The sequence below is a fragment of the Esox lucius genome, chromosome 17 (assembly GCF_011004845.1).
Source record: "Esox lucius isolate fEsoLuc1 chromosome 17, fEsoLuc1.pri, whole genome shotgun sequence".
Taxonomy (NCBI): Eukaryota; Metazoa; Chordata; class Actinopteri; order Esociformes; family Esocidae; genus Esox; species Esox lucius.
In genome coordinates, this window is record NC_047585.1 from 20,593,260 (window position 1) to 20,620,159 (window position 26,900).

General features: G+C 44.2%; 2 protein-coding genes across 2 annotated transcripts in view; both read left to right on the forward strand.

Moving 5' to 3' along the window:
• LOC105017273 (A disintegrin and metalloproteinase with thrombospondin motifs 9) overlaps positions 1 to 10,808 on the forward strand; it is a 52,668-nt gene extending 41,860 nt beyond the window's left edge. Inside the window, exons 35-40 of the mRNA XM_010881730.5 lie at positions 91 to 185; positions 301 to 434; positions 983 to 1,074; positions 2,367 to 2,471; positions 8,145 to 8,253; positions 8,420 to 10,808. Coding sequence (XP_010880032.2) covers positions 91 to 185; positions 301 to 434; positions 983 to 1,074; positions 2,367 to 2,471; positions 8,145 to 8,234 — 516 coding nt within the window. The 3' untranslated portion in view covers positions 8,235 to 8,253; positions 8,420 to 10,808. The remainder of the gene's footprint in view (positions 1 to 90; positions 186 to 300; positions 435 to 982; positions 1,075 to 2,366; positions 2,472 to 8,144; positions 8,254 to 8,419) is intronic.
• An 8,596-nt stretch (positions 10,809 to 19,404) lies between these two features.
• The window catches only part of prickle2b (prickle homolog 2b), a 91,648-nt gene continuing 84,152 nt past the window's right edge, over positions 19,405 to 26,900 (forward strand). Inside the window, exons 1-2 of the mRNA XM_013138388.4 lie at positions 19,405 to 19,575; positions 20,640 to 20,725. Of these exons, the coding sequence (XP_012993842.3) occupies positions 19,534 to 19,575; positions 20,640 to 20,725 (128 nt within the window). The 5' untranslated portion in view covers positions 19,405 to 19,533. The remainder of the gene's footprint in view (positions 19,576 to 20,639; positions 20,726 to 26,900) is intronic.

Below are 26,900 nucleotides of genomic sequence, written 5' to 3' on the forward strand. Positions count from 1 at the left end.
CCTAGTCTTCCTCCCCATGCTCCCCCTCTTCGTCCCCTGTCTTTTCCTCCTACTCCTCTTCCTCCTCGTAATCTTCCTCTTCCCCCTCAGATCTACTGTGCGGGGATGCAGACGGACATGCCTAGGGAGTACGTCACCTTGACAGCAGGGGAAGGAGAGAACTTCTCCGAAGTGTTTGGCTTCAGGTAAAGCAACCTGTAGGTCCATAGGGGACTTTGTTCCTATCGATGTGTTGGGAACCGTTCAAAGTCTGGAGGACTCTGTTATGAGCATGGTTGTGTTTGCTCTGGTTCCCTCCAGACTGATAGACCCTACCCAGTGTCCGGCTAACGTGACCAGGAGAGAAGACTGTGAGTGTAGGAGGGACTACACCGCTGCCGGATTCTCCAGCTTCACCAGAGTACGACTGGATCTCAGCAACATGCACATTATCAGTGAGTGGGCCAGAGCCAGTTGCAGAACACTTTCAGCAAAGCCACTATCAATTACAGTGGAGTATTGCAACACACACACACACACGTGCGTGCGCACACACACACACGCACTGCATCTGTGTTTTCTTACACTAACCTGACTGTCAACCCTAACCTAGTGTCATAGTTCCATGCTTGACTCTGTGAAATCAGATCCTCCATCCCACACCCACAGAGGCAGTACATTTATTCCAAGCAGAGTGGGGTTAATGGGATCAGCATGTCTTTTAGGGCCATTTAGGAGGACACAATTAAAGGGCCTGAGAGGATTTGTTTAAATTGCACAAAGTAGATGGAATTACAGTGAAACTGCCATTATGGCAAACCTGAAAGCAAAGGCAGAATTTAGTTATGTGAAAGTATATTTATTTTAGAAGATGCAGGCTGATATTTTGTTGTCATTAGCTGTCGTTGCGATGCTGACCAGTTTGACGGAGAAATGCTTCGCCAAGCCTCTTGTCATGTTTACCAGTCTGTTTGGCCCTTGTTTCTTTTGTTGTGTCATTCAGCCACAGACTGGCAGTTTTCTTTCACCCGCGAGGGCCACAGAGTTCCATTTGCCACGGCTGGAGACTGCTACAGCGCCTCCCGGTGTCCACAGGTAAGGACTGCGTCGGCAGGGAGCCCACGGGAAGAGAACCATCAGAGAGTCAAAAGGAAGTGATCTCGGTTCACCTTGCTCACCAGACGTCCCTTCGACGGTGCCCGCCCATCTACAGTCATTATGCGCTTGAGATCAGTGGGTGCTCCGTTCCGGCAGAGCCTCCTCGCGCTTGGTGAGGTTCCGAGTGTGGCGACGCTGTTAACTGGGAGAGCGGGGCTGTGTTTAGTGTGTGGTTACACATGGCCCCGGGACAGTGGGGCCCATCTGTCTGAGGGGAGATTTGGACCGGCTCCCTGCCTGGGTCCGTCTCAGTAGATCCCGTGTTCCTGTGGGAGAAGATGGTTAGCTGTGTCAGCCCCATGCCTTTTTATCGCGTTGCGTAAAGTGTCCCTCTCCACTGGGTTCAGCCCTCCTTCCGGAGTCGGACAGGGGAGGTGTGCTGTTCACACGTGTGTCCGTGTTGTACGCGCATTTCTGTCTGCGTAGGATTGTGTCGTTGCTTGAAGGGTTTCTGCTGTGCGTTTGCCCCCAATGTGCAGCACATATGATGTGCGTCTGTCGTGTTGCAGACGGTGGCCTACCACAAGGGAAAGCCAGTAAAACAGGAAAAGAGAGAGCCCTTCAAAGACACCCTTTCACCCGCTTTCATTTTAGGAGATGTGACGTAGGCCATGTGTTCCCAATGACCCCAGAATACCTTACTGAAAGCTAAAGTGTTTGCCAAAACACGTTGGTTTTGACAGGCTTATATGGAGTATTCCATTAATATCCCAAGTGTCATTAAACATGTTTTTGAATGAATTGGATTGATTTGACATTACCCATGCTGTGTAACCTTACCAGTACTTACACTTGCATAAGCGAGATTTAAAAAGACACACAACTGTTGATGCTTACCTCTCGTTAAACGATTTACACCCTCTGTTTACAGCTTTTTGTAGCATAAAGAGTCTGGTATTTGTTGCTGGATTTTGGCAGGCTTAAATTAGCTGGGCTTTTTGCAGCTAATTGCATGTCAGTGGACTACTCTCTACTGCTCTCTACTGTTGGTCATTTGGAAGGGGCTGACGTCTCTCCTGGCATTAGGTTAAAATTTACAAAACACCAAAACATACTCTGGGAATGCTAATTAATGTACAATACAACACCATTAAAGTAATTAGAATCAAGATTGCCAACAGGACAATAAGTAGAGCAGTATTCAAGAGAAGAAAACAAAAATTCAGTGTATATTAAAAATAATAACAATGGCATCTTTCTTATTCTATCCTTTATCTTTGTGTCCTTAGGGTCGATTGAGCATCAACCTCTCAGGAACAGGCTTCAAGCTAGCTGAGAAAACCATTTGGGTCTCTCAAGGAAACTACGCAGTTGCTGATATACACATATCTCAGGTAACAATAAAATATCTTAATATCGCTTTATGTTAGGTTATTAATATAGCCTCATGTTAGGTTATTAATTTAGCCTCATGTTAGTTTATTAATATAGCTCCATATTAGGTTATTAACAAAGCTTCTGTTTATTAATACAGCCTCATGTTAAGTAATTAACAAAGCCTCATGTTAGGTTATTTATATAGTTTCATGTTAGGTTATTAATATCGCTTCATGTTAGGTTATTAATATATCCTCATGTTAGATTATTAATATAGCTTCATGTTAGGTTATTCATATAGCCTCATGTTAGGTTATCCATATAGCCTCATGTTAGGTTATTAATATAGCCTCATGTTAAGTCATTAACAAAGCCTCATGTTAGGTTATTAACATAGTTTTATGTTAGGTTATTAATATCGCTTTATGTTAGGTTATTAATATAGCCTCATGTTAGATTATTAATATTGCCTAATTTTTGTTTATTAATGTAGCCTCATGTTAGGTTATTCATATTGCCTCATGTTAGGTTATTATCAAAGCCTCATGTTAGGTTATTAATGTAGCTTCATGTTAGGTTATTAATGAAGCCTCATGTTAGGTTATTCATATTGACTCATGTTAGGTTATTATCAAAGCCTCATGTTAGGTTATTAATGTAGCTTCATGTTAGGTCATTAATTAAGCCTCATGTTAGGTTATTAACAGAGTCTCATGTTAGGTTATTATCCATCTTCTCCCGCTTATCCGGGGCCGGGTCGCGGGGGCAGCAGTCTAAGCAGGGATGCCCAGACTTCCCTCTCCCCAGACACTTCCTCTAGCTCTTCCGGGGGGACACCGAGGCGTTCCCAGGCCAGCCGGGAGACATAGTCCCTCCAGCGTGTCCTAGGTCTTCCCCGGGGTCTCTTCCCGGTGGGACGGGACCGGAACACCTTCCCAGGAAGGCGTTCCGGAGGCATCCGAAAAAGATGCCCAAGCCACCTCAGCTGACCCCTCTCGATGTGGAGGAGCAGCGGCTCTACTCTGAGCTCCTCCCGGGTGACCGAGCTTCTCACCCTATCTCTAAGGGATCGCCCGGCCACCCTGCGGAGAAAGCTCATTTCGGCCGCCTGTATCCGGGATCTTGTCCTTTCGGTCATGACCCAAAGCTCATGACCATAGGTGAGAGTAGGAACGTAGATTGACTGGTAAATCGAGAGCTTCGCCTTGCGGCTCAGCTCTTTCTTCACCACGACAGACCGATACATCGACTGCATTACTGCAGAAGCTGTACCGATCCGTCTGTCAATCTCCCGTTCCATCCTTCCCTCACTCGTGAACAAGACCCCTAGATACTTAAACTCCTCCACTTGAGGCAGGCACTCTCCACCAACCTGAAGTGGGCAAGCCACCCTTTTCCGACTGAGGACCATGGCCTCAGATTTGGAGGTACTGATTTTCATCCCCACCGCTTCACACTCGGCTGCAAACCGTCCCAGTGCATGCTGAAGGTCCTGGTTAGAAGGGGCCAACACGACAACATCATCTGCAAAGAGCAGAGACGAAATTGTGTGGTCCCCAAACCTGACACCCTCCGGCCCCTGGCTGCGCCTAGAAATTCTGTCCATAAAAATTACGAACAGAACCGGTGACAAAGGGCAGCCCTGCCGGAGTCCAACATGCACTGGGAACAAGTCTGACTTACTGCCGGCAATGCGGACCAAGCTCCTGCTTCGGTTGTACAGGGACCTGACAGCCCTTAGCAAAGGACCCAGGACCCCATATTCCCCAAGCACCCTCCACAAGATGCCGCGAGGGACACAGTCGAATGCTTTCTCCAAATCCACAAAACACATGTGGATTGGTTGGGCAAACTCCCATGAACCCTCCAACACCCCGTAGAGGGTATAGAGCTGGTCCAGTGTTCCACGGCCCGGACGAAAACCACACTGTTCCTCCTGAATCCAAAGTTCTACTATTGGCCGTATTCTCCACTCCAGAACCCTGGCATAGACTTTCCCAGGGAGGCTGAGAATGTGTGATCCCCCTATAGTTGGAACACACCCTCCGGTCCCCCTTCTTAAAAAGAGGGACCACCACCCCGGTCTGCCATCCCAGAGGCACTGTCCCCGACCGCCACGCGATGTTGCACAGGCGTGTCAACCAAGACAGCTCCACAACATCCAGAGACTTGAGGTACTCAGGGCGAATCTCATCCACCCCCGGTGCCTTGCCACCGAGGAGTTTCTTGACCACCTCAGTGACTTCAGCCCGGGTGATGGACGAGTCCACCTCTGAGCCCTCATCCTCTGCTTCCTCAATGGAAGACGTGTCAGCGGGATTGAGGAGATCCTCGAAGTACTCCTTCCACCGCCCGACGACATCCTCAGTTGAGGTCAACAGCTGTCCACCTCTACTGTAAACAGCGTTGGTAGGGCACTGTTTCCCTCTCCTGAGGCGCCGGATGGTTTGCCAGAATCTCTTCGAGGCCAGCCGATAGTCCTTCTCCATGGCCTCACCGAACTCCTCCCAGGCCCGAGTTTTTGCCTCCACAACCACCCGGGCTGCAGCCCGCTTGGCCTGTCGGTACCCGTCAGCTGCCTCAGGAGTCCCACAAGCCAACCAGGCCTGATAGGACTCCTTCTTCAGCTTGACGGCATCCCTTACTTCCGGTGTCCACCACCGGGTTCGGGGATTGCCGCCTCGACAGGCACCGGAGACCTTACGGCCACAGCTCCGAGCGGCCGCTTCGACAATGGCGGTGGAGAACATGGTCCACTCGGACTCAATATCTCCAACCTCCCTCGGGATCCAGTCGAAACTCTGCCGGAGGTGGGAGTTAAAGATCTCTCTGACAGGAGACTCGGCCAGACGTTCCCAGCAGACCCTTACAGTACGCTTGGGCCTGCCGAGTCTGTCCAGCTTCCTCCCCCGCCATCGGATCCAACTCACCACCAGGTGGTGATCAGTTGACAGCTCCGCCCCTCTCTTCACCCGAGTGTCCAAGACATACGGCCGCAGGTCAGATGAGACGACAACAAAGTCGATCATCGACCTGCGGCCTAGGGTGTCCTGGTGCCACGTGCACTGATGGACACCCTTATGCTTGAACATGGTGTTCGTTATGGACAAACTGTGACTAGCACAGAAGTCCAATAATTGAACACCACTCGGGTTCAGATCCGGGGGGCCGTTCCTCCCAATCACGCCCCTCCAGGTGTCACTGTCGTTGCCCACGTGGGCGTTGAAGTCCCCCAGTAGAACAATAGAGTCCCCAGTCGGAGCACTTTCCAGCACCCCTCCCAGAGACTCCAAGAAGGTCGGGTACTCTGCACTGCCGTTCGGCCCGTAGGCACAAACAACAGTGAGAGACCTATCCCCGACCCGTAGGCGCAGGGAAACGACCCTCTCGTTCACCGGGGTAAACTCCAACACATGGCGGCAGAGCTGGGGAGCTATGAGCAAACCCACACCAGCCCGCCGCCTCTCACCATGGGCAACTCCAGAGTGGTGAAGAGTCCATCCTCTCTCATGGAGTGTGGTTCCAGAGCCCAAGCCGTGTGTAGAGGTGATCCCGATTACCTCTAATCGGAACCTCTCAACCTCACGCACCAACTCAGGCTCCTTCCCCGCCAGCGAGGTGACATTCCACGTCCCCAGAGCCAGTTTCCGTGTCCAGAGATCGGGTTGTCTAGGCCCCTGCCTTCGACTGCCGCCCGATCCTCTTCGCACCGGCCCCTTATGGTCCCTCCTGTGGGTGGTGAGCCCACGGGAGGGCGGCCCCACGTCGCCCGTTCGGGCTGAGCCCGGCCGGGCCCCATGGGGGAAGGCCCGGCCACCAGGCGCTCGCATACGAGCCCCAACCCCGGGCCTGGCTCCAGGGTGGGGCCCCGGCTGCGCCATACCGGGCGACGTCACGGTACTCAAAATGTTTTTCTTCATTTAGGGGGTTTTGAACCGCTCTTAGTCTGACCCGTCGCCTAAGACCTGTTTGCCTTGGGAGACCCTACCAGGGGCATATAGCCCCAGACAACATAGCTCCTAGGGTCACTCGGGTACTCAAACCCCTCCACCACGTTAAGGTGGCAGTTCTTAGGTTATTAACAGAGTCTCATGTTAGGTTATTAATGTAGCTTTATGTTAGGTCATTCATATAGCTCATGTTAGGTTATTAACATAGCCTCATGTTAGGTTATTAATGCAGATTCATGTTAGGTTATTAACATAGCCTCATGTTAGATTATTAATGTAGAGTAATGTTAGGTTATTAACATAGCCTCATGTTAGGTTATTAATGCAGATTCATGTTAGGTTATTAACATAGCCTCATGTTAGGTTATTAATGTAGATTAATGTTAGGTTATTAACATAGCCTCATGTTAGGTTATTAATGTAGAGTAATGTTAGGTTATTAACATAGCCTCATGTTAGGTTATTAATGCAGATTCATGTTAGGTTATTAACATAGCCTCATGTTAGGTTATTAATGTAGATTAATGTTAGGTTATTAACATAGCCTCATGTTAGGTTATTAATGTAGATTCATGTTAGGTTATTAATATAGCCTCATGTTAGGTTATTAATGTAGATTCATGTTAGGTTATTAATATAGCCTCATGTTAGGTTATTAATATAGCCTCATGTTAGGTCATTCATGTAGCCTCACCCTAATTTGTGTTCTAAACTGGCTCCACATAAGATTCTAAAGACAGAATGTGACATTTCTGCAAACATCACTCTGTGTGCATTTGAAGAAGATGTTCTAGCTACTTTAGTCGTGGTACGTTCAGTGTAGTTCCCCTCACTGAGTAATTGGAGCAGGCAAGTCAACTCTTGGAATGTCTACACAGACTGAAACGTGGACAACAAAATATCCCTTTAAGGCAGTGTTTCCCAACCAGGACTACCAGAACTATGTACAGTACTTGGCCTATCCACAGGGGGGTACTTGAGAAGACTCATGTGACCATGAGCTGACTCCAGATGATAGCATTCTTCAGGGGTACTCCAGGCTCAGCAGAATCCAGGAGGTGGCACTGTAGTCAAGAAAGGTTTGATTCATGGTCTCCGACATCATTCTTCCCATCCCCCCCACCCCCACCCCCCCTCCCTACCTCTGGTCTGGGCATTGGCCCAAATGGGCTCTGTATCGTAGACTCCTCTGGTGCCTTAAGTGCCCGGGGAGAGCAGAGCCCTATTGAGCAGCTGCACGGCGAAGTGGTTTTGTAATGGAGATCAGGCTGAGGACCCTTTTTGGCAGGGGGATAAAGGTTGAATCTGTCTCAAAGCCAGTTGAGCTCTGGACGCTCGGCTGGTTAACTAAACACTGGTTGTTTTCTAAGTCGAGTGTGGTGGAGTGCACTCATGACCAGAGCATTCAAACTACAGAGATGGCGTGGGATAGAATCTGGATGCATTTTATTACCCTGTAGAGTGTTCCACATCACTCAACGTTCAATGTTATTTTTGTGCATTTACATTTCAACATGGTGCATGGAAATGAGTCCTTTTATTTTTGTGTAATAACTAACACAGTTTACAATAAATCTCGTACGAAGACAGAATTTTAAACTGCCTTGAAAAGGGCCTTTCTCCTCATTGCCAGTTTTTTTCAACAGCGGTTGTAGTGGATAGCGGATACGTTGTGACTTAATAATCGCTGAAACACCTTTTACTACTGCAGAGTAAAAGCTGTTCCTCATTTGTCCACAGGATGGCAGCAGAGTAACAGGAATGTGTGGGGGTTACTGTGGGAAATGCACTCCATCCACCGGCTCCGGCCTGCTCATCACAGTGGCCTAAATCTACAATGTTTAACCAGGTGTGCATAATAATGCTACGTTTTCTTTAGAAATATATAATATTTAGTCTTTTATGACATTTTATGGCTTCAGTCTATTATGACATATGACACACTAGATATTCCACCACTCCTCCACTCCTGTGTTGGATGCTGGGTTGGCGTCTCTCTTTACACCTCTCTGTAGGTGCTCTTCGAGCCAAGATGTCCATCCTCTCAGTGGTTCTACAGTAACGAGGAGTCCTTCAAAACGACCTTCACTCTCTCTGATTTGTAAATGTGTAAATAGAACAGGTGTATGTACTGTACATAACGTGTTAAATTACTTATTTATTATACTATTTACTCAGCATTTATTTTTGTATTGTAAGATAACTGATGGATGGATCTTGTAATTATATTCAGTCCAGTGCAGGATGGACCTTCATTATATTCAGTCCAGCGCAGGATGGACCTTCATTATATTCAGTCCAGTGCAGGATGAACCTTCATTATATTCAGTCCAGTGCAGGATGGACCTTCATTATATTCAGTCCAGTGCAGGATGAACCTTCATTATATTCAGTCCAGTGCAGGATGGACCTTCATTATATTCAGTCCAGTGCAGGATGGACCTTCATTATATTCAGTCCAGTGCAGGATGGACCTTCATTATATTCAGTCCAGTGCAGGATGGACCTTCATTATATTCAGTCCAGTGCAGGATGGACCATCATTATAGTCAGGCCAGTGCAGGATGGACCTTCATTATATTCAGTCCAGTGCAGTTGCAGAGTTTCTCTCACACCATGGCAGTTTTACACGTTAACGTGTATGAATGTATGCACTTTGTTTTTATAATTCCCTCTCAACTGTCTCTGTATACATGCATCCTATACAGTTCCTATACAGGCTAGCATAATTAGCCGAGTCTTTGTTGCCGGTGTGCTATTTTCCTACCCTAGTTAGTATAGAGGCTGTCTAGGCTGTTGTCATTACCTGGTCTAAGAGCAGCAGCAATCAGCAGTTAGCAGAGTGCTGGTACATTAGTCACCTGCCCTAGCTCTCTAAGGCAGATGGGAGAGACAGTGAAGCGTGGAGCCGCGCTGTACAGATCAATCTGGGGCAGCCAGGGGGGAGGACTGCTGTGGTGGAGGCTTAACACGGGCAGCTGCTGCAGAGGAAGACCCAGCCAGATGTTGAAGCCACAGAGGAACAGCCCTGACAGGGGCCAGATGCACACAGGAAGGGGGGGAGAGTGATAGCTGTTCCTTTAAAGTTTAGTTATTGAGGTAGCAGGAAAATGTCAACGCTAGAGAGAGAAATATACAAGAAACAGACCAATAGAGAGGAAAAAAAATAGAAAGACAGTGAGAGAATATTCTGATAGAGATTTCTTCCAGACAAAAATTAATTTGAGCCTTTGGCAGTTGCATACTTGAATGTAGAATATTTACCTGAGAGTGAAAAGATGATGATCCAAAATCTTACAGTTTCCTATGTTTCAGAGGAAATAGGCAGACTTCCTAAAAGGAAATGTGTCAGGGGAATAAATGGACAGAGAGGCTAGATGAGAACGGAGAAACAACTAGGAGTGGAGGGAGGAGAGGCTCGCAGGCTAATAAATCCATAGAGATGTGCATTAAATCATCAGAAACACTCATCTTTCCTTTGTTAGTTCTGGATCTCTCAGGTTTTGTGACAGGGAATAGCCATTATGTCTTTGAGATGGAGACCATATTCCCATTGCACTACTGCATTAATCAAGCAGAGTTTACCTCAGGCCTACAGAAACAACACCGCTCCAAAGAGATTTACTTCAGGGCCAAAGAGACACTTGTAAAACTGTGAGAGGTGATGCCTTAAAGCTCTTAGGTGTCCACATGCTGCCTGGATCCATCTCTTACTGTAATGCTTTTTCTCAGCTTTCATCTGATTGTCTTTCCGAGGATGGTCAACATGTTTTCCTCCTAATTCTGTCTTTGTGTTTGATGTATTTTGACAACATCAGGGTACTTTCTGTTAATACATTTTTTTTACATTCATTTTATGTTCTCTGTGCAACCAATGTGGTTCATGTGATTTCTTTATTAGACATATTGACAAAAATAATAATACTTTTTTTAAGTATAATTATTCTTACATTTTTTGAACACAGGATCCTATAATGAATGGGAATGTGGGGCTGTATGGAAATGTAGACAATCACATTCCTGTACATGTGAGGACCTTCTTCTGTGTGTTTTCTAGTTTCATGGTCTAGCAGAGCGAATGGACATTCATACTGTGGATAGATTCAGAGGACACAGACACATGTGCTTTTTTTATGAATAGGTCCTTTAGTTTATCATATTTTCATGATGGTGTACCTCTTACTTTATCATGGTTTCATCCAGCCAACAGCTAAAGGGGATTTGTTTCTCAACCCATGGCCATTTAAACAAAATGTAATATTTGTTTAGATTTAATTTTAAAAGAAAATGTTTAATGTAATGTAAAATATTTTATTGTCCAAAATCTCCAGTGAAGATTGTTGATACTTTTTTCTGATTGTGAATATCTGATCATCCAGATTACGTATTCTCAGGTGTTAAAATAAAGGGATTATTTGAACATTGTTATATGCAGTATATTTATGTAACAATTTGTGTATTTTCTCCACATTGTTTACCTTTTCAAGTGTACAGATTTTTTAAATGTTCTTCTTTTAAATTAACTTTAAGATGATTATAATATCAAAAGATATACATACATTTGTTAAGTATTTATTATACCGTTGAGTGTTTATAATAATAAATAAAACATACCTCTATGTTAGACATCATACTGTACCTCCTCCTGCTCAAGGCAAGCCATATCACCCAATAAATACAAGCCATATCACCCAGTAAATACAAGCCATATCACCCAGTAAATACAAGCCATATCACCCAGTAAATACTAGCCATATCACCCAGTAAATACAAGCCATATCACCCAGTAAATACAAGCCATATCACCCAGTAAATACAAGCCATATCACCCAGTAAATACAAGCCATATCACCCAGTAAATACAAGCCATATCACCCAGTAAATACTAGCCATATCACCCAGTAAATACAAGCCATATCACCCAGTAAATACAAGCCATATCACCCAGTAAATACTAGCCATATCACCCAGTAAATACAAGCCATATCACCCAGTAAATACAAGCCATATCACCCAGTAAATACAAGCCATATCACCCAGTAAATACAAGCCATATCACCCAGTAAATACAAGCCATATCATCCAGTAAATACAAGCCATATCACCCAGTAAATACTAGCCATATCACCCAGTAAATACAAGCCATATCACCCAGTAAATACAAGCCATATCACCCAGTAAATACAAGCCATATCACCCAGTAAATACAAGCCATATCACCCAGTAAATGTTAAGACTCATGTGTCATGTTTGCATAATACAAAAAGTACTTTCAAAAGTACTTTCCATGTAGTGATTGGATTTCATTTTTTAAATCAATCCTTTATGTCTTATGAATTACTGTATGTTTTTATTTTATTTTGTATAATTATAACTTTCCTGAGCCTCTTTTGGTCTTTGAAATGCTCAATCTGTGCAGGTTTTAGGATGCTTTTTATTCTTAAATAATTGATTGTCTGATAAGGTTGACAGCTCAACAGTCATTGGTCCATTATATTCAAATATGCCTTTGGTTTCACATCCTGTGGTTTGCAAAAAAGTCATAATTTCCATAAAGTATCATCTGAAATATTTTGAAAATAAAAATGTTGACTGCAATTGGTCATTAATGCTGCAATATGTCTGATGTTTCCTGAGGTGAGATAAGAAAAGTATTGGGGGAAAAAGTGTGAGAAAGCTCTTCCATGTCAACTTTTATGCTGTAAGCACCCATTTACATTCCAACCATGAACAGACATTAAAGAGGTCATGTTTCTGCTATCATTGTTTTCATCATTGTCGGTATATGGTTTTCACACTTTTTAAGCATAAGGAGATGATCGCACTCCGCCTATTGTTTAACTGCCAGTGTTTGTTTTCTCTCTGAGTGTCATGACACTCATTTGGTTCTCCAGGTGCTGTTACTGGCCAGTATGTTTCTTTAAAATGTACAGCACTGGCCCACAGTGGCTTACTAACTAGAATATGAAAGGTACTTTGGAATAAAAAGGCAATGTTATTATGTCTTTGGGGTGCCATGAATATGCAATTTAAATCAGTGATGTGCGGGGGCTCTTCCTAGTTTGTACAAGACTTATAATGTATATTTAATGTTTCTGCCAGCTCCCAGGTGTATTGTAGGGAACTAGCAAAATAATTTTTGCAATTACTGTTAGTTGTCAGCAGATCCAGAGTGTTCTATTAAACCTCTAGTCGCACAGATGTGATGTGGGGGGGAATCTACAAAGAATCTGGATGTGACAGCACAGAACTGTTCCTGGAAATGAAGTGATGACAGATGTCACCCTCAAAGGGAAAGGATTCTTGGTAAGTCCAGTCATTCGGGTACTGTGTATCCTCAGTGTAATGAGGTTGGCCTTGCTAACAGAATAATGCCCATGGATCAGTTTTTTGTCGTTTTAGTGACCATTGATGTACCCCTGTAGGTACATATGCTGAGAATCCAACAGACGAGGACAGTAGTATAGTTATCGCATGATGACAGTCATTTTATCTGAAACCAACCCACTGTTAGACAAAATATCACCTCACACAGTCAACATCAGATGTATTTTAGCATCCCACATTGACACCAGATATGAACTATTTAGTTTTAAAGAGAGACGGAATCTAAAACAAAAATCATGAAAATCACATTGAATGATTTTAAATAATTAATTTGCATTTTATTGCATTATATAAGTATTTGATCACCTACCAACAAGTAAGAATTCCGGCTCTCACAGACCTGTTAGTTTTTCTTTAAGAACTTAATATTTGGTACAGAAACCTTTGTTTGCAATTACAGAGATCATACGTTTCCTGTAGTTCTTGACCAGGTTTGCACACACTGCAGCAGGGATTTTGGCCCACTCCTCCATACAGACCTTCTCCAGATCCTTTAGGTTTTGGGGCTGTCGCTGGGCAATACAGACTTTCAACTGGCTAGGCCACTCCAGGACCTTGAGATGCCTCTTACGGAGCCACTCCTTAGTTGCCCTGGCTGTGTGTTTCGGGTCGTTGTCATGCTGGAACATCCAGCCACAACCCATCTTCAATGCTCTTACTGAGGGAAGGTGGTTGTTGGCCAAGTTCCCGCGATACATGGCCCCATCCATCCTCCCCTCAATACGGTGCAGTCGTCCTGTCCCCTTTGCAGAAAAGCATCCCCAAAGAACGATGTTTCCACCTCCATGCTTCCCGTTTGGGATGGTGTTCTTGGTGTTGTACTCATCCTTCTTCTTCCTCCAAACACGGCGAGTGGAGTTTAGACCAAAAAGCTCTATTTCTGTCTCATCAGACCACATGACCTTCGCCCATTCCTCCTCTGGATCATCCAGATGGTCATTGGCAAACTTAAGATGGGCCTGGACATGTGCTGGCTTGAGCAGGGGGACCGGGCGTGCGCTGCAGGATTTTAATCCATGACGGCATAGTGTGTTACTAAAGGTTTTCTTTGAGACTGTGGTCCCAGCTCTCTTCAGGTCATTGACCAGGTCCTGCCATGTAGTTCTGGGCTGATCCCTCACCTTCCTCATGATCATTGATGCCCCACGAGGTGTGATCTTGCATGGAGCCCCAGACCGAGGGAGATTGACCGTCATCTTGAACTTCTTCCATTTTCTAATAATTGCGCCAACAGTTGTTGCCTTCTCACCAAGCTGCTTGCCTATTGTCCTTTAGCCCATCCCAGCCTTGTGCAGGTCTATAATTGTATCCCTAATGTCCTTACACAGCTCTCTGGTCTTGGCCATTTTGGAGAGGTTGGAGTCTATTTGATTGAGTGTGTGGACAGGTGTATTTTATACACGTAACAAGTTCAAACAGGTGCTGTTAATACAGGTAATGAGTGGAGAACAGGAGGGTCTGTAAGAGCCGGAATTTAAAACAACTGTTTATTTTCATAATTATCACATATGATCTGTTCTCATGCTTACAAGGATATATACCGTACTTCTGTTACAGTAAATGAGTTGCGATATCTTATGTTTGGTGCTTTAACTATCTTTATCCAGCGTTCCCAAACCACCACCCTTCTCTTGCTCCCTTACCATGGGATTTATTTCCCTGGTAAGCCTGCTAAGTGACCAACTTCATGCTATAAGCAGTCATGGGAGATATCCAGGTAAAGTGTTTTCTGAGATGTTACCTAGCCATTTACTAAAAGCTTCTTTGTATGCAGTGTTCCATCTGCAAAGCGGTGACACCGCCTCCCTTGCAGTGTAGAGAGGGTAACCTCTGAATAATGCAGTGGGGAAGTGTAGATGTTTCATTCAGCTGTGCAAACTGGATCTTCACATTCACAAGGGCACATTTGACGCTGGGACTGTTGGGAGAGTAGTTGTGACTGTGTGAGTGGAGTAGTGGTATGGTGTGGTGTTGCGTGGGTTTCCCTGTTCCCTGGCATTATGTTATACTGAGGCCATTCCAAACAATGTCATGGGTGTTACTTCATATAGTATCTTTTCAGTTTAGTAAATCAACAAAGCTTTCCTATATGTGGGTCTGTGTCTTAGTGTGTGTTTTGGTTTCTTGGTGTGTGTCTTAGCCTGTGCCTGTGTTTTTCACTGTGCCTGTGTTTCTCACTGTGCCTGTGTTTTTCACTGTGCATGTGTTTCTCACTGTGTGAATGTGTTTCTCACTGTGCCTGTGTTTCTCACTGTGTGAATGTGTTTCTCACTGTGCCTGTGTTTCTCACTGTGCCTGTGTTTCTCACTGTGTGAATGTGTTTCTCACTGTGCCTGTGTTTCTCACTGTGCCTGTGTTTCTCACTGTGTGAATGTATTTCTCACTGTGTGCCAGTGTTTCTGTGTGCCTGTGTTTCACACTGTGTGTGTGTGTGTTTCTCACTGTGTGTTTGTGTTTCTGTGTGTCTGTGTTTCTCACTGTGTGTCTGTATTTCTCACTGTGTGTCTGTGTTTCTCACTGTGTGCCTGTGTTTCGGTGTGCCTGTGTTTCTGTGTGCCTGTGTTTCTGTGTGTCTGTGTTTCTCACTGTGTGTCTGTGTTTCTGTGTGCCTGTGTTTCTGTGTGCCTGTGTTTCTCACTGTGTGCCTGTGTTTCTGTGTGCCTGTGTTTCTGTGTGCCTGTGTTTCTCACTGTGTGCCTGTGTTTCTTACTGTGTGCCTGTGTTTCTGTGTGCCTGTGTTTCTCACTGTGTGCCTGTGTTTCGGTGTGCCTGTGTTTCTTACTGTGTGCCTGTGTTTCTGTGTGCCTGTGTTTCTTACTGTGTGCCTGTGTTTCTGTGTGCCTGTGTTTCTCACTGTGTGCCAGTGTTTCTGTGTGCCTGTGTTTCTCACTGTGTGTCTGTGTTTCTCACTGTGTGTCTGTGTTTCTCACTGTGTGCCTGTGTTTCTGTGTGACTGTGTTTTTCACTGTGTGCCTGTGTTTCTTACTGTGTGTCTGTGTTTCTGTGTGTCTGTGTTTCTCACTGTGTGTCTGTGTTTCTGTGTGCTGAGGACACAAAATACCATGGTTGGCTCTCAGACACATTCCCAGACCTTCCCACAGAGATTAAAGCATTGACCTCAGGTGTTACAGGACTCTACTGCACATTCCCTCCACTGCCCTTCAGTTTTAGGGCATTTTTGCTCTCAACACTGAACAATGTGAGGTAAACATTCCCGGCATCCGCATTGGAATAACAAACATTTCAAACGTTACATTGTTGTAATTTAGCTGACGCCCATATCCGGAGGGACTTACCGTAGTGAGGGCACACGTTTCCGTCATGGTCCCCCGTGGGAATCGAACCCACAACCTCTGGCAAGTGCCATTCTCTACCATCTGAGCTGCATGGGACAAAGCCTTGCTTATCTGTAACTAATAGTGTGTTCCTGGTCCATAAGTCTTTTTGAATAACCTAAAGGTGGCTACCATTAGACACTCTTTAGGTCCTATTTTGAGATTGCATCAGGATTCTCCTAAACCCGGTAACAGATAAAAGACTCTCTAGGCCCCTCAGACAGAACGTACCACCAGCCCCCTCCCCTGGGTAATTACACTCAGCTTTGAACTTACACTAGGTTTAATTAGCCTCCAGCTTTCTGTACACACACAAACAATGTGTACCCAATGTGTGTGTTTATTTTGTGTGTGTGTGTGAGACTGAGTGCTAGAGAAAGAGGTTAAGTAATACCTCTGCAGGACTTGAGTCTTTCCCCCGTCTCTCTGTATAGTTTAGTCCACAGGTCTGTGGGAAGGAGTGAAGGTCACAGCTCTCACCAAGACATAGAGAGTTATCACACACAGAGATATGTGTCTATCTTTTTTCTCTCCATGCTCAGTGTAGCTTCACCATGTAATTCACCCTTTTTTACTCAGCTTCAAAAGCTATTCAAAACAAATGTTTGAATGTTGTGGGAAGCAAGTTAAAATTTCCTGAATTGTGAGCATGTTGACGATAGGGAAAGCCAAGAGGAAACTCAAAGAGGTCAGAAATATACTGGCTATAATCCTCAGAAGAGAAAAAAATATACAGTTTCCCAGTAAAGTGTATAGAGCCCTGAACGTGACAGGGATCTCTTCTCTGAGAATATTTGTTGGGTTGAGAGGAAAAGCCTTTGGACTCAAAGCTCTCTTGGGTACATTAACCCTGTATGTCTGTCTTGGTAATGCAGAAAGGTTTTTCTCCTGTGATAACAGGGAGAACTCACTGCAGAGCCACCCCTGTGTGGATAACTTCAGCAAATGTAAATGGCAAATCCCTGAGTTGGAGTCAAAAGTCGGACCCTTAGTCAAACAAATGGGATATAATTAATCATTTCTGTTCAAATGACAAGTTGCAGAAAGCAAGACAATAATAGTGAGTCTCCAGTCTTGTGCTTCAGAAGGTGGGGTTGTCTTGGTTATAGACTGGTGATGAAGAATTGGCAAGAACGTCAATGCTTTTCAACTTTGACATAACTGTTCTCTACTAATTACAGGCAAGTGCAAAAAAGTGTTATTTCTTGTTTCGTTTGCCTGGTGGAGATGTACTGTACCCAAATGCCCTCCCATACAGCTAAAGTAGTAAACCCCATGTTCTGCATATATCATACAGGTTTACATTTATGTCAACAAACAATAACACATAGTTATTGTAGAAATAACTTTTTCCAGTGATAATTTTTCTGTTTCACTGTATACCATATAGGCAACTTTACTATGAACACGTATCTTGTACATGCCAGGTATTCTATCTTTGCAGTTCCCTTGCTACTACAGTTGCCAAAAACAATTAGCTTGTTAACCTAGCCAAAATAAGCAGTAAGTTAATTCCCACAGTCACTGTTTGTTTAGCAAGAACAAAGGCACAAATCAGTAGAATTAACATATTTGCCGTCTTTGTCCTGATAAAATTGTTATGGTCCAAATGAGAATCAATGAAAGACATCCAGTGGTTTTATCAATTAAGGACAACCGCACCTAGATACATATTGACCTGATCGGTATAATGGGGAGGCATGCAAAATGAAAGAACTTAGGGTCCCCTAGGGTGAAATGCCCCTTTAAAAGTGCCCATGTTCAAGCATGATGTGTCCTTTTATCCTGTAGAAAAAATATTAAATCACTACAAATAAGGCAGAGCAATAAAAAGGCCCTTTCGTGGTTTTGACCATATTTGGATGACAAAGCCATAGAGGAATGTAGCCACAGGGTATGTTATTCCTTTTCAACAATTTCTTTGTACTATTAGACAGCAAAGTGGCAAACGATAGAGGGCATAACAGTAAGCCGGACCCTTAACCCAATCTGCAGCTGTACATTCAGTTAAACTATTGTGGGGTTACGTGGGCAATCTTCATGACCATCAGTGCATTTGGATAATAATAGAAAGTGAAATATGACTTGTACTCTAGACGCATGCATGACCGCACAGGCGCAGTCCACTCCACATTCAAAAACATTTTCTGGGCAAAGATAGACTCTGTGATTCGGCTTGTCGGCGATGTGTATGAAACACACAAGTTACAGAAATAAAATGTGTTAACCACTTGCATTTAATGTATTAAATAAATCTTGTTGGTAGACAATATTAATTAAGAATTGTTAATATTGACAATTCTTAGTTGACAAAATGAAAAAATATATCTACTTGAACTTTTCTACCCAGGTAGAAGTCAGGCCTGGGCCATAAATGGTATTTAATCAGTGTTGGTTGACAACTGGACAAATTGTACATATATGCCGGAATCATGCCAGCTGTGTGAAGCCTGCACATGATTGGAGTTGTGTTGTTACTTCTGGGTCACGCATGCTGTATTGTATGTGGCCCAAGAGTCAAAATAAATTGGCAGGGAAACAAAACAGAGAACACATTCAAAACATTCACACTCAGTCTAGTGTCTCTGAGCAGTGGCATCAGACTTGGGGAGAAAGGGGTATTAAGTACATAGGGCCCTAATGTGTGGAGGGGAGTTTGAATCTAGAATAAGGCGAGGAGGGGCCCTCAGGGACGGCCTATGTACAGGGCCCAGAATTTTGTGATACACCCCTGCCTCTGACTATCCCATTAATTATGTTATATGCTTTGTACTTACTGGCCATGAAGAGTATACAACACACAACTGAACATTTTATAAATTAAATACAGAAAACAAATAACCCTATCTATGCAATTGGATTATCCAATAGAATGGGAAAGCTATAATTAAAGGTCATCCATATCCTACACCCGAAGCATTCCAATGCCCGTGTAAGCCCGTGCTTTTGTTTTGTTTACCTGACCGCAATTTCAAATGCAAACCTTTGGAATTTGTTGGACACATTCAATGCAAAGTAAGTACCTACAGGATATAAGTAATTATTCCACTTCAGAAGCTGGTTATGCTTTAGGTTCTGTGTTGTTCAATATGCAAAATTCATCTTGGTAACTTAAAAAACTACCCTGGAGTCCAGAGCAGGCAGAACCTGCAATATTTAGCTGTCAATAGGAATATCGTCTGGAATTTGCTGAATCTATTGGCTAATAGGCAAGGTGGATATAGTGGATCCGGAAACTCCATTAATGCGGGGGGTAACCGGATAGGACCGCTAGGACTCGGTTTGTATAAGAAATTCGAGCGCTGGTGGGGATTTGTTTACCAACGTGCGCGAAAACTCTCCAAGTGTCCCTTTTGCGTTGGTCTAAGTTTTCAGCTCTCAGCCTACTGTCCTAGAACAAGCCTGTCATGTTCACTCGCAGTGCCAAGAAAAGAGAATCCAGCAGATCGGTAAGTGATTGAAGTTACAGTTTTTCCATCGGTTCTTTGATGAAATGTGGTTACGGTTGATTGACGCGCGCGACCTAAGTCAATAGGTTACAAGATTCCAGAAATACAATACCGTGGGTAAAAATGTATACCAGTTGCATGGTCCTTTTATAGTCGATGGGCTTTATTTGTAAAGGAATAAACCCGTTTTCCCGGCACACTCGTTTTTGGTGGCTTCTCCGGCTAGTGCTGTCCCTGGTAATGTGCCCGGTTCAGAAATAAATTATTCAATTAAAACAAAACTGATATTTTAATGCAGACGCTTTAGTCTAATCAGATTAGGACTGAATATCTACAACTATGTCTCCGGCTATTACGGACCTTCTACGACTAACGTTCACTGTGATGCATTGAAAACACCGCATTAACAACCATTTCCCCGGAAAGCATAGGCTAAAGCAACAGCAGGGAGATTCTGATATTCCTATGTGGGCTTAAAAGAATGTACAGGGGTTTTCTGTTTAAGAATTCATGACATTATTTTCACAAAAATCGCGTAACAAGTTTTGTCAATTTGTGATAGTGCATTCCCTTTTCGCACAGTTGCTCGGAGCAAGTTACATCTGTTCTGGAAAGATAATGCATCCAACAGTTAAGACTGGCTCATTAAAGCACATTATTCCGCTGATGCAAGACTAGTTCGTTTGTTTACGCCAATACGCGTACTTTGTTAAACCTTTCTGTTCATTGCACCAGACACTACTTTCAGCAGTTCCCTTTTATGTTCCACACATATATCCAGAGGCAATGCTAAGTTCTGTATTGGTGAACTCCTTGGAAAGAGGCACAAAAGATTACTATCACGTTTTCCTCTTATTTAGTATGTGGGCCACATAACTCAAGTTGGTTTGTGCACCAGGACTTATTTCTGAATAGCTGAATTTCTTTTTTTTAATCCTTGACATTTGACTTCTGAAGTCCTCTGTAAACCCATTCTGTCCCACTTTGAATTGTTGTCATGTGAGAGACAACAGACAAGTGATGCGAGGTATCAGGTGACCAGTATGGGCTCTCTCTGTCTCTAGCTGAACACCATTGATGAGCTGGAGAGAGGACAGCTATGCACGGTGTGTGGAGACCAGTGTCCTGGCTTCACTTTGCACAAATGGAGGTAGGGTCCTTCTCTCCTTTTCTACCTTCACCCTTATTATTACACTGGCAAGGCATCCCTTTGTTTCCCTGACAAACATAACGGTCAACCTCAGTTCAGAGTTTGTGTATGTACTGTGGACTGCTGTTTACTCCCTGTCTGAGAAAAGACACTGAGGAAACCGTAAATATGTGCTTTTCTGGAGTAGTATCAACCATATTTATCACTTCTCTGTTGGCCGCTCGACTCATCCTGTGAGGTTTTAAATGGTTTCAGCCATGCGTATCAGAGGTGGAAAGGCGTTGTTCAGGATCTGTGTAGCATAGTATAACAGATCACATTGAAAAGGAGATGTAAGCAGTCATTCTAAACACACCACTGGGGTATTTGTTTTAGGGTGAATTGAATGGGCGTTGGGTAATTTAAGTCTTTGATATGCCGCGTATATGCTGCTTGCTGTTTAATTTACTCTTAGAGAGGCTTTATACAGTATTCAATATTATGATTCACTGCTAGTTCACAACTGTTGTTAATGAAGCACATCACAAATTCCAATTGATTTAAATGAGAGGGGGAGGAGGGGAGTGGCTGCCATGCTGGGCAGAGGATCATCAGGCCTCCATTCTGTCAGCCATTACATGGCAACAGCTAACCTCTGGAATGTGCCTTTAATTGCCTGTCTTTGCAGTGCCACAATAAAAGTTAACCTTTTCCCAACAAACTAACCCTACAACAGACATTTGGTACAGACGGGTCTTGGAATCCTTGCTTTGTGTGGGGACGCTGGAACAGTATGGGGGTTCTGGATGGCTACAAACATCACTGAACCCCTTTGTTCCTTCCTGGAAGGAAAACTATCCAACCAGTTCCTCCCTTTCTATTTCTCAGGAGAGCATGCCGATTCATACAGGTATGGGTGTTTTATTTGGAATGTGGACTTTGACTGACCTTAGATTAATGAGTCTGAGAAGACAGGTGTGTTCATACAGCTTTGCCTGCTTGTCCTTTTACATGGAATGGGTCAACACAGACACCTACCAGGCTGACAAAATTAGACCTTTCCTTTTCTCCCTGGGGGCATTATTAATAATGATCCTGTTGTGTCTGGAATAGGATTAGTGCTGTGTTCATTTATTTCTAAATGTGGTTATTTTTAAAACGAGGAGATCTATTTTAAGGTAGATGATGTCAGACATGGCACACTGGGAGTTGTGTGCTGTTCAACAGTGGATTTATTGTGTTGGACCCAGTGAGACCTAGTCAAGCCCTTCCTTTTGAAATTCCTCTACTACTTCACCAACCGCCGTTAAGGTTTCATCCAATCAGCCATTTGTTGTCCCCAGAAGTAGACTGACTGAGGAGAACTTAAATTTCGAGAACTCGTTAAACGTTCATTTAAATTTTGTTTGACATGGTTTGTTCTCAGAAAGCAACATTTTGTAATCATGATATATGTATTTTATGAGTTTTCTGAGCTTCAGATTTCTCAGCAGCATGCCTAGCAGCACCAACTCAGGGTTGGTAATTGCCTCTGGCTTCACACCCTTTCCTCTCCAAGTCCTATCTATATTTTCAAGAAAGGCATGGATTCACATGTTCAGATCAGGAGCAGTAACATTTTATTTACCCTTCTCCCAGACAGGATCTGGTTTTAGAGAGGCTGGGTAAGGCTAGGGTAAGGCTAGGGTAAGTGGAGACAGGACTGTGTTTAGCTTACACAACGCGCTCCTTTGAATTATTGACGCTAGCCGTTGGCTTGATTGATATACTTTGTGCTAATGAGACTCGTTACAGTGCTTATTAACACGAACGGTGTGTGTGTGTGTGAGCCCAATATCTGATCGGCCTGATCGTGTGACCCACTTAACTCTGCACTGGTGTGTTTTAAATCTGCGTTCGGTAGCTCGCTCAACGCTGTCCAATACATGTTAGTGTGCCACTGTCAGTGATAATGGAGCGTAAATATTATCACGTGACAGTTAATATCAGGGCATGTTCTAGATTAATTTAGCTGTAACTAGACCACTGGAAAAAAATTCTATGTGCAGTTATTTTCTTTTGCCAGCCCCTTAATTCCCATGGTACAGTAGGCTGGTGGTGGTATTTGCAGTTTTATTCGGACAAAGCCTGCTCTTGTATGCACCCAGGCCTGAGTTGAAACCCAAGGTGGAGTTAGAGTAGAGGAGTGGGGAGATGGAGGGATTGGGAGGGGTTCAGGCGTTTTGGTGGTTTAGTTTTAACCCGGCCTCAGTGAGTGTGCTGAAAGACCACTGACGTCTGTCCTCAGAGTAACCTGACCTGATCTGCATAAAACAGGTCCGCCCTGCCATTCAGCATGTTAACAAGCAGCCAAGTCAAATAAAACTGTCAGCCTGATTTGGCATATGAATAGCCCTTTAAAAGGGAGCCTCTCGTTACAGTCCTGAAGAGGCTACAGCACTACAAGGGGTGAAGGCTGAGGGGAGACACTGATGGCCACCAACACACAAAAGGCCACGCGGATTTACCGCTGTTCCCCTGTCCTCTGCATTAGCATGGGGGGAAGATTCTTAACTCCAGGGGAAAAGCACTGGAGAGGTTTACCGGTAATGGGACCCAATCACTATCTCCCTCAGTCCACTTCCCGTGACCTTTGAAGTGGAAAGCTGCAGCATCTGTACCACATGGTAACACTCATTCAGGTCAGGAGGCAAGTGAGACGTTGGTGAGCTTTTTATAGTGTAAATGGAAAGTTTTGTCTTGGTCGTTTAAGCGGGTCCAATTTGAAAGTGTCCGTGTTTTGACGTTGTCTGCAGGTTGTTTGATGGATGACTTATGCTCAGCACTATTACAAACCCAGAGAAGTCCGTAGCCCTGACATAAATACAGAGCCTCTGATGGGTTTTGGAGCCCCCTCCCCCCTCTCTTTCTGCATTAAAGGCAGGGCCTGTATAATATGTTATTTTCGTGTCAGCCCTATAGGGCTGTCATTCGTTTCTTCTTTCTGGGAAGGTGGTCGTAGAAGCGGGGCACATGCATGTGGCGTCCCCGTGCGCCACCTCAGGGGCGTTTGGCACGCGTGTGAAAGGAGGCGTGTCAGGAGTGGAGATGAGCCAGGATTCTCTGCCCCAAAAAGTGGCCCAAGTGATGCAGACATGGTATCACTGTGGAAGAACCCCTCCCCAGATAACAGGGTGTGATTTATTAGGGCGAACAAGACTTGATGGATGTGAGGACATCTCCCCTGTTTTAATACAGTGAGCATACAGTAGGTGCCTTGTTCTCCTCCAGTTATTTTTTTGTGACATGCTCATTGGTGACATGCTTCTCCTTGTCCACAGGGAGGCGAAGTTGGCTTATACAATACACGAGACTAGAGTAAAAATGAATTGTCCCAAAGGGCGCTCTGTTTTCAGCCAGTGGTCCAGCCAGTAGTCCACAAATGCAGCAGTCAGCCCGCTACTGGGAGATTGTATTGTTCGTTAACGCTGGTGAGACGCAATTACAATGTTGAACTCCAAACACTCAGCTGCCTGGACAAAAGCATAGTCATCTTGTGCCAGGCAGACTACGAATATCTCACTGTGTCTCGTGATGGTTTAAGTCTAAACCTTAATCCCCATCTATGTATTATAGACCGTGTTTTACCCAGACTATGTTAGAGGTCATCATGAACAGGTGCCAAGGCACTCTGTGTATTGGACAGAGGCCGGTAAGCATTAGAAAAGCCCTCTTTGTCCCCAAGAGAGATTGGAGAAAAGGGGGCACCGAGTGGTCAAACAAACATGTGGTTCTGGTTGAAGCATCTTTTACAGGGGGACCGAGGTAAGCTTGAGTTCAAGACAATAGGAAGCACATGGACTTGAAAAGGGACAGAGAGGGCGGATGAATCCCAATTGCTTGGCGAAGAGCGTTTGGTATTCTTAACATTGGTCTGTACTGCTCATCGACTGTTCTCAGACAACATAACTTTACACAGCGTTAGAAGAACTTACTCTCCGTGATTTTAAACAGAAATAATTAGCATGTACACCGTGCTGTTGCTGTTTGTGTTACTCTGAATATGGAAAAGTTTATGTAGATCAATGCTCTCCAGCCCATGATGGGAATAAATTCTGGCTTTGCCTGAGAGCTCCCTCCTGGTAATTTTCAGCCAGGCAGGCAGGCTGTGCTCTAGTCTAGATGGATAATTCAGTACTCGTCTCCTCTGGTGCTGATCCTGTCCTAATAAAGGCTTAGCAGTCCGGGCTTCCTTTGAACTGTCACCTGGAATAAAGGGGGGAGTCTCCAAGCCTTCAGACTCTCAATGACTTAACATGCACAATGTACTACAGCCTACTATCCCCACCCCCACAATGGTCAGGATGGTATTGTTCGTTCACATCACTTTACATGTCCTGCTCTTAACTATCCTCTTGCAGTTCGACTGTTGATATTTCTTCTATTTTTTTGTGTGACTGTAGGTGTTTTTTTTTTGTTGGTTTGTTTAAACTTGAAGGAGAATTTCACTTTTTTACAAGTTGATGTTAGATGGGTTTTCTCCCTGATATCTCTATTGGCCAAAAGAAACTGTAATCCATGGTTTAGTTTTCTTTAATCATGTCAAACCTCTGGTAAATGTAGTCACCACCAGCTAAACATTTACTTGAAGTAATGGGGAAAATTTCTGGTGTTTTTGTAAAGCATGCTTGCATTTTTGAGCTAGTGGTGTCAAAATGTATCTGATGTTTTCAATACGGTTTAAAGAGAGCTGCACAATAGCTTATATTTTGTCTATAGACTCTAGACTATGTTCAGGGTAAGGAAGCATTTTACATTAACTTTAAAAAAGTAAAATGATCCTTTAAGGTAAATTCATCAACTAATCTGTAACAGACACATTGCTGAAGTAAAGATGACATCTCTATGGATACGGAGGATTTGAAATCCCACGCAATATGTTCTATTAAGAGCTCAATTCTGTATACAGGGAGCTATGGTTGTAGTCCACAGCTGTATAACTCAGCTCACCAACTACATCCTCAAATAACCCGCCCCAAGGCAACTATCCAACTACATCACCCAAAAACCAGCTCCAGGGCAACTGTCCAACTACATCACCCAATAACCAGCCCCTGGGCAACTGTCCAACTACATCACCCAATAACCAGCCCCCGGGCAACTGTCCAACTACATCACCCAATTACCAGCCCCCGGGCAACTGTCCAACTACATCACCCAATAACCAGCCCCCGGGCAACTGTCCAACTACATCACCCAATAACCAGCCCCCGGGCAACTGTCCAACTACATCACCCAATAACCAGCCCCCGGGCAACTGTCCAACTACATCACCCAATAACTTGCCCCTGTTCACACTGTGGAACTCTTCAACTGCATCACCCAATGACCAGTCCCTATCCACACGCAGGTTCAACTCTGTTAACTTCCCTTCCTTTTATCCATCCCTTTCTTCCTCCATCCATCCACCCATCACCATCTTCCTCCATCCTTCCAATTCACCATCTATCCCCATGTAAATCCATTTATCCATCCCACCTTTTCTCTGTCCTTCAAAGTGCTGAAAACAGCGGTCTGCAGGCTACCTGAAAACTGAACACTGTTCAGGTAGCCTGCAGACTGCAGATTGCATTGGGACCTGCCATCGGAGCACTGCACCGCTTCAAAGACTTCTTTGATTTTTGTACCACACTTTTTTTCTGTCCTCCTCTTCTCTTCTTCTGTATCTCTCTCTAGCTCCTATCCCAGTGGGAGGACCCCGCCCCCCCCCACACACACACACACACATAGACCATAACAGAGAATTTTACTGAAAATTCAATTTGTGTGCAGTCCCAGATGAGTTGTAGGAGCTTTTTAGGTTTAGCTGATTCTGTGTTTCTACTGGCAAGATGATGTGTTGGCTGTTACACCACCTCTAAATTTGTTATTCAGATTTTTAGATATCAGCTCCATCCAGTAGTCCCCAGCAGAGGACAGTGTTGTATCTTAATATGCCACGTTTTGTAATATATTAATATGGCTACAAACGTAGCTTCTCAAATTTAAATGTTCTCACCATAGCTAACATTGTAAATTACTGTGGACAATCACATTGTCACTTTGTCTTTTTACATGAGTGATGCTGTTAATGTTTATTAACTAAATGTAACATATTCTGGTGTGTGGGTTTATTGGTATCTGACCCAATATGTATTGTCCCTCATCTGTGGGGTAG